This window comes from Eptatretus burgeri, chromosome 9 (genome assembly GCF_056783735.1).
Source record: "Eptatretus burgeri isolate ZD-2024b chromosome 9, Ebu_testis_v1, whole genome shotgun sequence".
Lineage (NCBI taxonomy): Eukaryota > Metazoa > Chordata > Myxini > Myxiniformes > Myxinidae > Eptatretus > Eptatretus burgeri.
Genome location: NC_140969.1, coordinates 29365798 through 29383799, shown reverse-complemented (window position 1 = coordinate 29383799; position 18002 = coordinate 29365798). Strand labels below are relative to the sequence as shown.

General features: G+C 42.8%; 1 protein-coding gene across 7 annotated transcripts in view; it reads right to left on the bottom strand.

Moving 5' to 3' along the window:
• Positions 1-12830, bottom strand: part of LOC147019804 (uncharacterized) — a 31443-nt gene extending 18613 nt beyond the window's left edge. For 3 of the 7 annotated variants that reach the window (XR_015061519.1, XR_015061520.1, XM_085894546.1), the window contains exons 1-2: positions 6365-6854; positions 1227-1361 (exon numbers count right to left, since the gene is read on the bottom strand). Coding sequence is in view for 5 of the 7 variants with exons in the window: in XM_085894546.1 (XP_085750672.1) it covers positions 1227-1361; positions 6365-6851 (622 nt within the window). In the remaining 2 variants the exon portion in view is untranslated. Of the gene's footprint in view, positions 1-1226; positions 1362-6364; positions 6855-10439; positions 10631-12777 lie in introns of those variants that run through there. The other 4 variants (XM_085894542.1, XM_085894544.1, XM_085894545.1 and 1 more) reach the window with 4 other exon arrangements.
• Positions 12831-18002: the final 5172 nt, after the last annotated feature.

Below are 18002 nucleotides of genomic sequence, written 5' to 3'. Positions count from 1 at the left end.
CGACACGTCCTATCAAGCTGGACCGACACGTCCTATCAAGCTGGACCGACACGTCCTATCAAGCTGGACCGACACGTCCTATCAAGCTGGACCGACACGTCCTATCAAGCTGGACCGACACGTCCAGACCGACACGGACCGACCACATATCGTGTGTAAAACTTATCCCCATCGCATGCGAACGTGTGTCATACGCCGAGTATGTCGTAAAATTTTGAACATGTTCAAAATTTCTTGACGTACTCTACTTACTACGACTTATGATAGCGTATTTAGCGTTCTACTCGCGCATACCAAACTTACCCATACCGTATTCGACGTGCCCCAACGTTTTAGACACACTTTTTGTTACGTTGGCATACGCTGGCAAGATCGCCAAGGTGTGACCGCGATTTTGACCCTTCCATTTCTACGGCAGTTATGATTTGAATCGTTGTGCGTCAGCCTTTTAATAGGCTACGTCACGACATCGTCGGCGATGCGTGCAACGCGCTATGCCTGAGTTAGACTATCGTTGGGCATCGGTTGTGTAGGCCGACAACAGGTTCAGCATTCGTTGGTATAAGTTATCTATAACACAACGAAACGTTCTGTGTTGTTACCAATGCGTTATACATAAGACCAAGTCGCTATGAATACGTCCGAATCTTTAAAAAAAAACATCAAAAGTTCAACGCAAGCCAGCGTTTTACATAAATTTTAACACGTTGCCATCGCTGGCTAAAACGTCAAGGTGTGATCGGGCCTTAACATTCAATTGAAATTAAGTTGTTACTCAAACATAAACCGATGTTTGTAGAGACAGACAGACAAAATGAACCAAATGCTTAACCTAGATTTTCGTTTCATGTGCACAGGGAAATGAATGGCAAATGTTTGCGTCAAACCAATTAGCAATTCATCGCTTGCATCTCTTGGCAACAGCATTGTGTGGTGCACTTGGCTGTATGGGAAGCGCTGTGCCGAGCTTATTTCTCTCTCAGTTATCGACTTATTGAGTGCCAACTCGGCTCACAGTGTATCCGTACGGAGAGTGCGTATTAAGTGTAGGCAGCGTTTGCCGAGTAGAGTGATAGCCATGTGACGCTCTAAAGAGCGGTGAGACCTGGCAAATTTTTTGCCAACGTTACCGAGCCGGATCCGAACCAAGTTTTTGCTACCGAGTTACATGTCGATTTGCAACTCGAGGTACAGACATTTATGTTATGTTTAATCGTGATGCTTACCAGGTTCGAGTTGATTTGAGTCAGGAAACCAGTCTTCACCTTGGTAATTCTCATCAATGACATTGTTTGATGGCTCCTGCACAGAGACTGATGATGGAACGTAACGCCGTTCTTCAAGTTGAACCTTCTCGTTTTCTGGAAAGATAACATGTTGATGAAATAACCAGGGTTTGCTTTTCCACCTTGTGTTATCTAGTTACGAGTCATTAGTTCCGTCAAGTCGTGGCCGACTTCTGGTGACATTCATGATCAGATTTCTCCAAACATCCCCATCCTGCACTGCTCCCCAAAGCTCTGGCAGAGACGCTTGGTTGCAGCTTTTACCCCAAACAACCAGGGCATACAAGGTCTACCTCTTCTTTGTGAAGAAGAGGCAGACCTTGTGTCCTTTCTTTTCCCCCCATATTATTTTTCTTCTTCCTGGTCAGCACATACCGCAAGTGCATACATAAGGCTTTAATGAAGATGTTATAAAGACATTTGATTAAAAAAAATAAAAAAGATGAATGGTAAACGGTTCAGCCAAAGAATCTTGATAGCTGAACCTAAAAAAGAAAGAAATGTAGACCAATGAATTTAAAGCAAAATCTCTTGGCTTCACATTTTATGGCATTGCGTAAAAGTCATAACACTTGGACTGTTAAGTGATGCGTGGTGGTTGCGCTCAAACAAAACAACATAATCATATGTTACGTAAGGCCTAGTGTTGGCTAAGCGGTTAAGGTGGCTGGCTGGCTTAAGATCTTTAGGTCTTGAGTTCAAGCCCCTGTCAACATTGAATTAAAGCCAGGCGGGTTGACTCAGCCTGCCATCCTTCGGAGGTGGGTGAAATGAGTACTAGCGTGCTGGTAACAGAAGGCATTGCATCAGCGGCACAACTGTGCCCCCAGAAAATGATGCAGCCAAGCAACCACAGGCTGCATACAAATAAATAAATAATCCCTCTTTGTCCACCCCCTGTGTTCTCCCCAAGTCCTCATTGTTCCTCACATCCCTCATCTTCAAAGTCTCTTTCTATTTTATTCCCCAATCCCGCTGTTGTGCGTTTCCCCCTCTCCTTCTGCTATTCCTTTTGCTCTGTTGTGTCCGTTGTGTGTTCTAGCTCTTCCACGAGTCTCAACTCTGCATATAAAAAAATTTCAGAGCAAACCAATTGAATGCATCCAGGACAAAGTCAATGAAGAACAACTATGCTGTTATCCGCAAGCACGAACATGGTGTGATTTTTTTTCCCTTCTCATCACTTGCAGAGAAATTCCATTTCACATGCCGAGCTAATTTTTTATTCCAATTCTGAACTGGACATATGGTTAATAGAATTCATCAAAGCATAAAGGCCACAAGAGGACCGACACAGCGAATCAAGAGGGGAAAAAATGAATACAAGTGGAAAGCTTCACAAGAACCAAACCGAAACGAGAGCATCAGCAGGGAGCCGATTTGACAGGACGATGCTTGGCGGAATACGAGTGGCTTCCCGTCGAGCATGCTGACAATGCACAGCACACATGGTACCATTCCGAGACCAAACGCGACAATATATCCACTATCCAGTCAAGGCTCAAGCTAGACCATGCTCCATTTTGTTAAGCACCATTTTCATCTGCTGTTTCTTTCTTTCCAAATGAGGATTTCATATCTACAATGCCTACAGAAAGTCTACACCCCCTTTCAAATTTTTCACCTTTTGATGCCTCATAGCCTGGTATGGAATTAAATCAGATTTTTTTTTTCACCATCATTTACACATCGTAACCCAAAACTTACAAGTGAAAAACAAATTCTACAAATTTCACAAAATTAATTTAAAATACAAAACAAGAATATCTTGGAGGGATATGTGATCGACCCCCCCCCCCTTAAAATAGCAATTGCAAATTAGCTCAGGTGGAATAAATCACCTTCATAATCAAACACCAAGTTAATTGGCCTCCATCTGTGTTAAAATGTGGTGATTATGATTATTTCAGGATAAAATCAGCTGTTCCAATAGTTTCCTCTGCTGGGTACTGCATATCACAGCAAAGACAACCATGAGCTCCAAGGAGCTTTTAAAGGACCTCTGGGATAAAGTTGTGGAAAGGCACAGAACAGGGGATGGGCATAAAAATATCAAAGGCCTTGAATATCCCTTGGAGCAGTCAAGACAATCATTAAGAAGTGGAAGGCATATGGTACCACCAAGACCCTGCCTAGATCAGGCCATCCCTCCAAAACTGGATGACCAAGCAAGGAGACTGATCAGAAAGGCCACCAAGAGACCAATGCAAACTTTGAAAGAGCTACATGCCTTTATGGCAAAGACTGGTCACTGTGTGCATGTGACAACAATATCCCAAGCAATACACAAGTCTAGCCTGTGCAGTCGGGTGGCAAGAAGGAAGCCATTACTCAAAAAAGGCGACCTTGAATCCCGTTTGAGGAATGCAAAAAAAACACTCTAGAGCTTCTGAAGACATGTGGCAAAAAGTTTTGTGGGCTGATGAAACCAAGATGGAACTTTTGGCCAAAATGCAAAAACGTTACGTTTGGCGCAAACCCAACAGGGCACATCACCCAAAGAAGCTGGACTTTTTGGTTTCAGACCAGGTCACTCTACCCTGGATATGCTGCTTCTGCTCTCCCAACAATGGATGGAGATCCTCAATGCCAGACATGAAATCACAGCCATATCCTTAGACATATCGTGTACTTTTGACACGGTCTGGCACCCTGCCCTGCTCACCAAACTCTCTTCCGATGGTATCCAAGGCCATCTCCACTCACGGCTCACACTTCCTCTCCTGTCGCAGCCAATGTGTGGCCCGAAATGGAGTTCTTTCATCCCCTCATCCTGTCCAGGCTAGAGTTCCCCAAGGCAGCGTTCTGGGCCCTGTTCTTTTTCTGGTTTTCATAAATGATCTCTCAGAATCCTTGGAAAATCTTCTTTATCTCTTTGCTGATGACTCCACCCTCTGTCATACCATCTGTCATCCCTCAGACTGACGAGCAGCAGCTTCTTCACTCTGCAGATCTGGGTGAAATCACAAACTGGTCCAACACATGGAACATGTCTTTCAATCCAGACAAATCTCACACTCTCACTTTGTCTCTCCAAAAGGTCCGTTGAGAAACCCCCCCCCCCCCCCCATCTACTTTCTCAACAATCCTCTGGAAGAAGTCCTTTCATTCAAGCTTCTGGGACTCACGATCTGCCATAATCTTTCCTGGGAAAGCCACATTTCTAACCTGGCCTCCAAAGCCAGTCGCCGACTCGGAATCCTCCATCGTGCAAAGTCCATCCTCAGCCCACCTGAGCTCCTGACCATATACAAAGCTTTCGTCCACAGCCTGATGGAGTACTGCTCTCCCCTCTGGGCTGGTGCTCCCACCTCTCACCTCTCTCAGCTTCACGCTGTAGAAACCAAGGCAGTTAGGATCATTGGTATCTCCCGCGATGAGGCTGTCTTTGGGCCTCTCACTCTCTCACCACAGGCAGGTCAGTGGTCTTTCTGTCTTCTACAGTCTCCTTTCCGGTCTCGCCCCCCCCTGCTCTGTCTGCAACATGTCCCCACCATATTTCCGCAGGGCGCTCAAGGTCCGCCAACAACCCCCTTCTGGTAAAACTACCAAAATTACGAATCACTGTTCATCTTCACGCTTTCATTCCTCTTTTTCCCACCTTTGGAAAAAACTCCCTCACTCTCTTCAATTCCATTCTTTCCTCAAGGCCTTCAAAACAGCTGTTCACCACCACCTCTTACCTTCCCCCATCTAAAACCTCGATCTCTTCTCCCCCCGTTAATCCATCCCAAACCCACCTCCCTCAAATTCCCTGCTTTCCTTCCTGAAAGTCCCTGTAGTGTACATCTTGTATACCACGTGTTCCCCACCCCATCCCTCTTCCTTTCACAGATCTCCTAATGTCTCCGTTCCCCACTGTTTTGTTCTCTCCTCTCCCACCCCTCGTCTCATCCCCCCCCCTTGCTGTGCCTTGTGTGTTAGCTCTCATACGAGTCTCGACAATGTATACAAAAAAATAAAATAAAAGAACACCATCCCTACTGTGAAGCATGGTGGTGGCAGCATCATGTTATAGGGATGTTTTTCATCAGCAGGAACTGGGGCACTTGGTGGGATAGAAGGGACAATGGATGGATCAAAATACAGAAAAATCCTCAAGGAAAACCTGCTGCCCTCTGCAAGAAAGCTGTAATTGGGACGGAAGTTCACCTTTTAGCATGACGACCTGAAACACACAGCCAAAGCTACACTGCAGTGGCTCAGGAACAAAAAGATAAATGTTCTTGAGTGGCCCAGTCAGAGCCCCGACCAAAATCCAATCAAAGATCTGCGGCATGACTTGAAGACTGAGCTGTCCATCAATGATCCCCACGCAACTTGACTGAGCTTGAACAGTTTAGGACAGAAGAATGGGCAAATATTGCCCAATCAAGGTGTGCAAAGTTGGTACAGACCTACCCAATAGACTCACAGGTGTAATTGCTGTCAAAGGTGCTTCCACCAAGTATTAACTTAAATTAAGTATCAAGTATCACTTATCCAACCAAGATATTCTAGTTTTGTATTTTTAATAAATATTGTGAAATTTGTAGAATTTGTTTTTCACTTGGAAGTTGTGGGTTACGATGTGTAAATAAAGGTGGAAAAAGTCTGATTTCATGCAATTTAATTCCAGGCTATAAGGCAACAAAAGGTGAACATTTATAAAGGGGGGTGTAGACTTTCTATATGTACTGTACGTTTTGCCATTTTTGTTTGGCAAAAATAAATTTGAATCTGGCCAAGCATTTTCAGACCATATTAACAAAATTGCTAACAGATTTTGGTCGAGAGAGGGGAGGAGTAGGGGTTAGATAACATTGGTTTCCGAGGCGAATTTAGTGGATAATAAAACGAGAAAAACATTTAAACACAACAAACTACAGCCAAGACTGCCAGGGTGGTCCTTCGCTCCACCCCAACCAACATTACTTTTCAAAGGTACAGTATAATTATTAATACAAACAAACAGGAAGATCCGTTTAGTGTCCATTTGCCCTTTTTTCTTGCTAAATCAGTTGTGATATTTATTATTCTCGAAAGAGCATTTAATATGTTGCATGCTTAATCATTGTAAAGATTTTAACATGCCTCACCAGTCTCTGCCGTTCTTCCCAGTTCAGGATTCCAGGTGCAAACATTCACAATTTTTACGTCCATTGAAGAAACGGTTTCTTCAGATCCCATTACAGCAGCTTCATTGTGGCTCTGCTCAGCACCTAAAGATCTGAGCTTGTGGGCATAGTGGGAATATTCCAGACTCAAGCTCTCCAACAAAGATCCAAGCACCGAAATCAAAGTAGGTAATCCAACTGGTGCAGGAGAAGGATCCAAACGGAGTTGCTGGTAACGCGACTCCACAAAGCGGCGCAACTCAGCGTACAAGACAAAGGGCAGCTTCTCTCTGGCAATCGAGTATAGCTCAGCTCTCACTGTAGTGGGCTCTGTGCAGTCAAGGAGTGCCTGTTGGCTCTTGATACTCAACTCGTTCACTACAGCCCAAGAAGTTTCTGAACTCAGACCCTGGGCCTGCAGCCAGGCCAGAAAGTCTGACGAGACGGCGAGGCCTCGAACCCCCTCCATAATCTGTACGAGGCAGAACAACGACAAACTAACTGGCAGAACACTATTATTTATACCTATCTTACATGGCAGGAGAATGTCTGATCATCAACAATGAAGAAAACAGTAAAACGTGCATCCCAACAAAAATAATTTACATGCACGTCGGATCGTAAACAACCTTTCGAACAACAAAACAACCATCCATTTGCAGCTTTGTGTGAATGTTATAATAACCATGCGGTCACAAGACCAGAAATCTTTTTGTCATCCTACCTCTAGTCGTGTGTAGATGATACAAATGCCATGGTATCAGTGAATATTTGAAATCAGTGTGGTTTGGGTCAGAAACATGGCTAGACGAAAAGGAGATGAAGCCCCCCACCCCTTCCACCCCCAACCCATCTCTCCACCACAATCAGCCTTCTTTTAATGAAGTGAGAAAATTAATGAAGGTGTAATGCACATAAAAGTCACAGGTATCTGCAAAGCATCGTTATCATATCTCGTATTGTCTTAACTTGACATTCCCACCTGAAAACTTAACTCATGATGCTGGAATCCCAGGTTCAAATCCATATTCAGGTTGGCATGTCTTGTTGGCCCATCACTTCCTAATTTCATTTATTTCCGAGAAAATTCACAAACTATACCCGAGACCCTGCATGAGCCTTTCAGCAAAGGTTTACCCACTCATTTTACACAAAATCTTCAACTAAAAACCCCCAAAAAGCAACCGAGATATTCAAAAGCGTCATGAGGTAACACAGTCCAGTAAAACGGCGTATGGTTGCTCCACCAAGTGCCATTCTAGTTATTAAATAAATCTTAATATCCCAATGGACCTTCAATGAAACTGGGTGACTTCATCTCATTTCAATTTGGAAGCACTAACCGTGCCGGCCCGTCGCTTCGCTGATGGTTTTAACTCTATTCAGGCTGCGCTTTTTCGAAGTATGTCTAGGCCACAGGAGGGGAGGGGGGCAGTCATCCCCCCCCCACCTTAGACGTGGAAAGTCTGATTGACACTAAATTTGGTGTGTAGATATAAAATCTTCTTAATATGCCCATGTCATTCAATTAGCGATAAAATGTTGGATGTTTTTTTTAAATTATCAAATTATTAATTAAGCAAGTATGCTAATTGTATGCATATTCTCAAGTTTTTCACAAGATGTGCAGGACTTCAACAAAAACAAAAAAATAAATGTCATGGAAGTCATTTGGAAATTTGTGGGGATTACAGAGAAATGCCTGGGTGTTGGCTTAATGGTTAGGGTGGAAGGCTTGGGATCCTATCTATGATCCTGAGTTCAAACCGCACTCGGCAGTTGAATTAATACCAGGTGGGGTTGACTGCCTGTCATCCTTCCGAGGTCGGCAAAATGAGTGCTAGCATGCTGGTATCCCGTGTCGGAGTGGCGACCCGTGCAGGATTGTGCCCAATCGCCAAGAAGACTGCTTAGGCAGCACCAACGCTCTGCACAGAGTATGATCCCAATGGATGGATGGATGGATGGATGGATGGATGGATGACAGAGAAATCGCAAAATTTCTACAGGGGGTTATTTTGACCCTCCCCCAACCTGAATATGGTTAATCAAGACAGCATGTTGCACTTCACAACCATATTGCACGTCTAACTGTATCAATGAGGATGTAAAATGAAGTGAAAAACACACACACACACACACACACACACACACACACACACACACACACACACACACACACACACACACACGGACCTTTTATAACGCGTGGTTGTGGTTGTTGTCACTTGTGTGCTCGTGCCGTGCACTTTCGACATTTTTGTATCACTTCGAAGAAGTATTGAAACAGTATATATAATTATGTGTGCTCCTTCCATGTCCATAACACGATATTCTAAAGGGTTTCTGCTGTCGAGCTGTTAGAATTGTGACATCCAAGCTCCAGGTCCTGCTTCTTCCTCTTCCCTCCCGATAAGGAAGGTTTTTTAAAACAGGCACTTTTATAGCGAACTCAGTGAGCTTCATACTTAACGCGTGCACATGAGAGAATAGGAAACAACAACAACAACAACAACAACAACACAATACCCTGGCAATTGTGAATCCATGTCATTGGCTATGACCCTTTTGCTTCCGTTTTTTTTTTGCTTCTGTTTTTTTTTGTTTCCGGTTTTTGTCATGGGGAATGATGCATGCCGGGAGATTAAGGCATCGTCGGAGACATGAAAGACCCAAATAATATCAGACATGGTGTATATTTCCTCCACTGATTTTAATAAAGATATCTCCCGCATCATCAAAAAATAATTTTTAATCGTGATTTACATTATTTGATCGCTGATCCCGAATCTAGGCCGAAGTAACCGGAAATTGCGTATACAGTTGTGAACAAGTTATAGGTAAAGTCAGAAGCGAATGTAAGAAGAATACTACGTTCGCTTCTTGTATTTATTTTTTTAGATGAGATCCTGTTCTAGGCGGTGTAGTTGTCGTTGTGAAGGTAATGTTGAGGTAATATTAATTTTTTTCAGATGAGATCCTGTTCTAGGCGGTGTAGTTGTCGTTGTGAAGGTAATGTTGAGGAATTTTTCTTTTCTTTTCAGATGAGATCCTGTTCTAGGCGGTGTAGTTGTCGTTGGGAAGGTAATGTTGAGGTAATATTTATTTTTTTAGATGAGATCCTGTTCTAGGCAGTGTAGTTGTCATTGTGAAGGTAATGTTGAGGAATTTTTTTTTCTTTTCAGATGACATCCTGTTCTAGGCGGTGTAGTTGTCGTTGGGAAGGTAATGTTGAGGTAATATTTATTTTTTTAGATGAGATCCTGTTCTAGGCAGTGTAGTTGTCGTTGTGAAGGTAATGTTGAGGAATTTTTTTTTCTTTTCAGATGAGATCCTGTTCTCGGCGGTGTAGTTGTTGTTGTGAAGGTAATGTTGAGGTCATATTTATTTTTTCATAGCAAAAAGACTGTTTAATTTGATATATTTAAGAAGCGAATGCAAGAAGAATTCTACGTTCGCTTCTGGGCTTTGCCTATTTCATATCAATTAAACACACACAATTTTTTTTGTTCCAAATAAAATTGATTATTAGTTTTCCAGTAGTACTACAATTTTTGTTATTCTACAACGGCAGAAACCCGTTGGAATAAAACGTGACGGAGACACAGATGGAAGAGTCTCCTTTTAGTAATCGATGTCTCAGTTTTACGCTGAAGGTCACAAAATGGAGGTTTGTTTGAGTTCCCGGTTTCTTCGTGGCCAGATGCCATCTTCGCTGCTCCGAATCTGAGAGACTGTCATCGGGAGGTGAGGAGGCCTGTTCTACTATTCCGTTAATTTGTTGATGCATGTATTTGTGCGTCTTGATGAGTTCCATTGCATCGTTTGTACGTTCTGGGTTTGTATGTCCTCGTCTTATCTGCAATGTGTTATTGCAAGCCCCGTGATGGTTCGTTCTTGCATTTCTTCCCCCTCCTCTATTCCTCTTTGGTCGTTCCACTGCTCGTTGACCTGCTGCTCCCACTGTCGGTGTTGTCTTTTTCTCCTCTGTTGACTCGCCCTTTAATGAGCCTCAGCTTGGTAGGAAAAAAACAAACAAACATCTAATGAGGCATACCACTTAAATCAGGATGAAGACCACTCAAAGCAGAATGAAGACCACTCCAAGTAGGATGAAGACCACTCCAAGCAGGATGAAGACCACTCAAATCAGGATGAAGACCACTCCAAGAAGGATGAAGACCACTGAAATCAGGATGAAGACCACTGAAATCAGGATGAAGACCACTGAAATCAGGATGAAGACCACTCAAATCAGGATGAAGACCACTCCAAGGCAAATGGCAAGTTAAGTGAGAAAACAATTTATAATGAAAACTACACTCCATATCTTTTAGGCCGGGGGCCAGTGGGACCTACCTTGCACCCCCCCTGCGACAATTTTTCACTGATACCACAGTGTTCATATATATCCCAGGTATCAGAAAAAAAGATGTTCCCAGAAAAATAACTCATTTGCACTATGCTTTATTAAGCTGTTTCCATTTTTGCATGTAATTAAGCTATCCAAACATTATTCTACATCTCTGACAACAAAGGAAATATGTTGATTTTATTCCTTGACCCTCCAACCATATGTGTAGATTCCTCATTTACAAATTTCCATGTACCAGAAGTTGAGATATTTACGAAAATGAGAATTTCCATAATGGCGGATCCTAATTAGCATATCAATGCATTTAAAATTATTTCCACTACTTTAACTCAAACAGAAAATCGTTATGTTTCCCTGAAACACCAACAGACATCATAAGTCGCAGTTATGTATTATATCAGGCCCAGGTAATTAATTCCATTGATTAATCTGATTTCGCATGATTTTCAAACGATTCATTGTGCTTTGTATTTTATGCTAATTAACCTACTTAAAAAAAATTCAAAAATTTAATATTTTTTTTGCTAACCTGGCTTGTATCTGGCAACACTTAAGTAATGTTGTTTAAGCAGCGTCTCGCGTAGCGAACGCTGCTCTAAGAACGCTCGGCGTTCTTCTTGTTCTTGTGAAGACAAAACCTTTATATACACGATCTGGATCTCCTTAAATACTAAACACTTGTACACATCCTCGCATTGAGGGTGCCTTTTGAGAGCGTCTATCATGAACTTTTAAATATATTCGGACATTTGCTTTAAAGTTTCGAAAAGTTCACGTTACTATTTAAAGATTATTCCATTTAATGTGTTGTAAATTCGTAAATACATTATTTATTTCGTAAATACACTATATTTCGTAAATACGTAAATACACTATGACGGGTCTCGCTATTGGCTTAATCAAGGCACGTGATGAAATATCGGAAGTTGTTTTTTGTTTTTTTTTTAGCCGACAAAATCGTTAGGACGCTGCTCTTGGACACATTTGTCCTTGTTTTGACTAAAAACTGACGTGTGTGGTAATTACAAGGAAAGAAAATGGAAATTCTTGCATTTTTGTGGGAATTATTGTCGTTAAGTCAAATTTAATTGATATGCGAATGAGCCAATTAGCATAAACAAAACATATTTTAATACATAAATGTATAAGCTTTAATTTGACGCCAATTTTGTGATTTTTATGTTTATATTTGACGGAGATATTGACATTTTGCCGATCTTTGTGAGATTCGTCTATTTTTGATTGGTTGCCATGGAAACGGCTTAACAAAGCATTGTGAAAATGAGTTATTTTTCTGGGAACATCTTTTTTTCTGATACTTGGGATATATATGAACATTGTGGTATCAGTGAAAAATTGTCGCGGGGGGGGGGGAGGGGGGGATGTGTGCAAGGTAGGTCCCACTGGCCTCCGGCCTATTTTACCAAGAGGCGCTTTGCTTTTTAATGAGCCCGAACTACTCTTTCCTCGATACAAACAAAATTTAATTACTGTTGCTTTGTCTGTAGGAAAAGGTTGAAAACTAGTTATCATCACAAGATTAATTACACCACAATACTGTACATTTTTTTTTTAAATAATACGACACAACAAACATGTCGAAGCAATTGGATTCAGATAAAGTACCGGGCCGAAAGACCTTGAACAATGCTCGAGAAAACCGCGGGATCTGCAACGTCCGCACGAAAATGCTACGAAATGGGACAGCCGGCTTAACAGCCGAGCGTGCTTTACGATGCATCACCACGAGCCGTTGGCACAAGGCCAGGGCAGTACACCCGAGTCACGTGTTGAACCCAAACCGAAGATCGACCGCACGATTACCAACCGACCCTTGGCGAGGCCACGCTAATCCCAAGACCGAATTGGCGCCAAGAAAGGCCCGATGATCCAAAAACCAGATGTGAGGACAAAGGAAATCATTAAAACGTTCACCATTAACATTTAGGGATTCTCAAACGGAGACGATCACACGAATGTTGAACAAATCAAAGAAAAACCGCAACGTGATTCCACTCACGAAACTCGACTCGCACACCTGAACTCGTTCGGAAACGGAAATTCATTCCAATCTGAAGGAATGAGGAAGAATTAAAAAAAAAATACATTCGAGGTTAGTAACCTTTCATTATGATAAAAATAACATATTCAACACGTTATAAATTCGTTTTACGAGCTACAAACATTTTAGATGTAAAACATGACGATCGAACAGCGGCATTGCTATACACCGCCTCGTTCTGATCCACCGTGACGATCCATTTTACGTTCACAACGAATAACAAGGAACTTTGGCGGAGGAAGAGGCCATTCGGCCCATCATGTGCGCGCTACACCAACATGTTAGCAAGCCGCTTGCTCTCGCTTGCCAAGCAGCTTGCTTGATTCAAAGCACTCAAGCAAACACTGCAAGGAAGGGATTGCTTGACATCCCTCAACAACATGGTGGTCTCCATCGCGACAGTGCGATCGTGGTACTCGAAGCAAATGGTGTTCAGGTTGTCATTTTAAATTTTATTCGATCCTCTTGTGACAATTTCCCCAAACGAATTTAAATGTTCGCAGCAGCTGCAGAGAGTACGAGCAAGAGGGAAATAAAGATAAGGAAATGAGCAGTCAAGGAGGAGGAGCACCCACCAAGCTTATATATGGACCCTACCATTGTGTTGTTTTTTTGGGGGGGGATGGGTGGGAGGAATTTGTATGTTTGTAGATCTTGAAGAATTCGGATGAAAAGTATAAATAACTAATAAAAGTATGAAATGCATCTTTCAATAATACAAGCAGAGAGAGAGAGAGAGTACCCATCCTCTGGGTGTGGAGATTGTGCTTCACTTTACGAAAAAATGTGGGCAATACCTCTCGGTACTCATTTGGTAGATTCATTATACTGAGGAGAATAATGTTCCTTGGTGATCGTTTCCCACATTCACAATTGTTAAACTTTATTAAACAATTAAACCAGTGATATCCGTCCATTCGAACACATAACTTTCCTCATGATCATCTTCAGAAACTTCACGCATGAATCTCACCGAGTGATCTTGGGAGTTTAAGGCGTCCCGAAGGATGTGCCCGTTTCTCGTCACGCACACTCGGCTGAAATGGTTACGTTTGTGACGGTGATTGTTGCTGGGCAACGGTCATAATCACGGAAGTGTGACCTGTTTCTCCACAGCCGTGGTGATACTGAGTTGGGCTGAGATTTCTCGTGACGTCACCAGACGTTGCATTGCATTGTTTCCACATCGACTTCTCATTTGAAGTTTTCCCAGATTGAGTTTTGTTCACCACGTTAACAGCCCCCCCTGCCCCCCCCAGTGTCGGCCTTATCAACAGCCCTCTCTTACATTTGTACGGCTCGAGCCTCAGATACTTCCCTCAGATACTTCCATAGCCCGAGCTATTCGTAGCATGGAGTCCATGTTCAAATGAGGTCCGCGAAGGGGACGTCCACGCAGGTGTGGCGATGCACACTTGTCTGTGATTTGATCTTTTATTGCCTCACGTCATCATAATGCGTTCTCAAACTCACACGCTCTCGCCGCATGACGTCATTTCCATGAAGTACTCCAAGCTTTGGCACCATTTTCTCCATCGTTGTGCAATGTTGTAATCATCGCCGACTTCAAACGGTTGTGGAGTCAGTAAGTCAGTAAGTGTTCTACTCATCACCAATATAATGTTCTTCCAACCGAAATTCAGAACAATCACCCAGAAACCGTAGCCGTTCAATGCAGGCCTTCAATCACCGCTTTTCCTCCAGCCATCATTCCATTTCCGCCATCGTCTCTCCTCCTCTTCCTTGCCCACTGCCCACTCTTCTTCCTTCAATATTCTTTCATCCGCTCTTCTGAACACCAGAGCACCATCAGGAGGAAGTCAACGTGGGACAATCAGCAAAATGTACCAATTAATCAATGTCATAGCAAATAACTATTTTCGGGAGCAACCCCCCCCCCCACCCTTCCCCATAGACCCGACGTTTTCAATAACATGAACAAACTTTGGTATATCACAGGTGATGAAGGTTGTGGTACGCTAGGCTGCCACCCTGCCCCTCCCAATTTGTCTCCCCATGTGTGTGGTCCGATGGGCACCAGTGTGACCACTCCTCATTTTCATAAATGCCAAGGTGAGCCAATGGAAAAAGCCAAGAATTCACAAGGTTTCGGAAAAGCGCTGATAATAGAAAACCAAGACGCCAAGAAAACCTATCGAAAACCAAGACGCCAAGGTGAACAACGAATAGCCAAGATCTTGTGAAAAAGCCAAGGAGTGGTCACACTGGTGGGCACCCTGTCTTATTATCTGGTAGGTAAGGAAAAGGTTAAGTCTGCGACTTGTGCATTTTCTTTGTTTCTTGTAAATACACATCTTGGTTGCTTTTTATTGCATTTCCCCTTTTCCTGCCTCAGTTGCCCCCTTTGACTCCATGAAAGCCCTTGAGTTCCCTTCCCTCCTTACCCATACCCCACATTGTTTGCTGTAAATAAATTGCCTTGTTCACATTTTCCCTTCAATCTACCTGTGTCTGTCCTTCCCCCTTGTTGATCCAGCAACGTCCGTACAGAGATTAACAGGGAGATTATAATTACCCAACTAATTGGTTCTCACATCAGTCTGGTGTTGTGTTAGCAGTAAGCTCGGCTGCTTTAATAAAGATCCAATAAAGATAAAAGCAGCACAATGCCGAGGGCACGATTCCCCGATAAGGAAACTGTGTGTACCACGGTTAAACGGTAGTCGGATGGAGGAAACTGGGTCACGTGGTTAAATTGTTGGCGTTTGCAGTCGATTAGTGACCCGCCACGGCATGGACTTATTGGTGTATGATGGCCTCGAGTCCGGGGAGAACCGGGAATACCCGGGGATACCTCCCCCCCCCCCCCAATCTTCATAGCCCTGCGACCCTGGGTCCTCAACAATATTTTTCTCAACTTTCTTTACTCTCTCGACTCCAATCTGTAACTCCTATCCTCACCTCCGAGATCAATCTCTCAGCTATTGGCAATGCCCCTGAATGTTCTTCTGTAAATGTTGAAGCAAAATAACGACTTGAGAAGAATGAATAAATTGTCTTGCTGGTGAACGCTCAGGTCGATTTGTTTCGGCAGACAGGTAGAAGCATAGAACGATCTGGATGAAATCAAGAGAACGCTGATCGAGGTATGCTCACCGCCCTGAGAAACAAGGAGGACCTGACATTTCGGACATTAACACCTGGAGCAAGTTCGTTCGTTCTCTCTGTCTCTGTCTCTGTCTCTGTCTCTGTCTCTGTCTCTGTCTCTGTCTCTGTCTCTGTCTCTCTCTCTCTCTCTCTCTCTCTCTCTCTCTCTCTCTCTCTCTCTCTCTCTCTCTCTCTCTCTCTCTCTCTCTCTCTCACCTCCCGACCACATTGAGCACCTCGAATTTACAGTCAACTATCTAAAAGTACAAGATAGCTAGCTTCACGCCCATGTGAGTAACGGCATACTTTAGTGTAGCCCCATCCCTGAAAAACACGAAGAAGGCAGTTAATAGCCAGGTGGGGAATCGAATCCATGCTAAGGAATTCACGACAAGTGTACGACCTCTGTATTACCTCTGAATCATCCTGCCATCCTGCGAGGAAAAGTTCGAATAAAAGTGGTGCCGTGTCTCAAATTGGCATTCGTCTCGGAATGTCATATCACAAAGTCATTGCTTCCCATTCCTTTTCCACCCTTTTGACAAGCCATTCATCGAATGAGTATTCCATGCAGATCTATGGCTCCTTGACATCCTGAAAAATGCTTCTCACCACTGGGCCTTGTGGCAACATCTCGCTGTCGTTGGTGGTTTTGTTCCAATTTTTCAGCCATAATGTTGATGTGGGCATGACCTTTTGGTTCCGATAATATTGCAGCCTACCCTTCCTTCCTATACAATTCAGGTGAACTATATCATGCTTGGGTGTTACTCGAAAGCAAGCTGGTCTCTTGGCACGATAACTTACAGCTCGAGCTTAATATGACGTAAAAGGTGGCATATGATATCCGTGGAAGTCAACGTGGGACTATCCGTGGTATATGACATCCGTGGCTTTTTTTTAAGGTCATGGCCAGGCGTTTTGAAAGGATTTTAAATATTAATTTTTATTATTATTAATTATTTTATACATGTATAAAAACATGAGGGTGATGAGCACTCCGGTGTCAGTGTCGTTGTCGGTGTCTCCGTTTGTTATTTAACTGATGATGACCATACATCTTTGTCTCTTTGACAGAGTCACCGGGCCGAAGTCTCTGTGTTTGAGGCAACACTTTGGTGTGGACTGTTGTCCAATGGGGATCAGTGGAGCGGTCGTCACTCCTCATGTTTTGATTTTCCCACTGGTCACATCATGTGCTTTCTGGGTGAATGGTTTGCATTAGCAGGAACAATTGTCTGGGTGGCAGACAGATGGTTGTTCTGTGTGGATTATGTGGATTTAACGTGTGAGATATAATCTGTAGCGATGCTTACCATAACAGTCAGGATGTGCAACATATCCACATCCATATCCATATCCGAGTGTTTATTATCTCCTAGATGAAGCATCAGTGATCCATGAAACTCAGCTCCATTGAACTTGATATATATATATATATATATATATATATATATATATATATATATATATATATATATATATATATATATATATATAACTAGATTGCCATACTTTTTAGCTCGCTATCATGAGCGAATGAGCAAAAATTCTGGGGGTTAAAAAGTGAAGCCGAGGCTGCCGAGTATTAGCTATGCAGCCCAAGGTACATCACCAAACATGATTGGTTGAATGCTATCATGTGCCGACCACAGAACAGACCACCACCACAACCTCTGCCAGCCGTCCATGGGACGGGTAACACTGGGGAACAAATTTTTTCTTATTATCTGTTGCATGAGATTTTTCAACTCATTCTATGTATTTTTTCAATGCTGATTTCAAATCTGAAATCGGTTTTCCTCTACATGCTCTAGTTTTCATGCAATTTGAAACTTGCGATTTTCGCAAAAAAGGACACCCATTGCTATTTGCACTTGGGATAACTTGAGAACTTGGGGTGCGATTTCGGACTTTAGTGGAAATATACGATGCCTAAACTGCTACATAACTATAGACCATATTCGTTTTGCTGCTCATGATTTGCTCATGATTTATTTGACATCAATTTTCTTTATCTTTATTGATATTTATTTATCTTTATTGATATATATTCTTTAACTTTATGTTTTTCT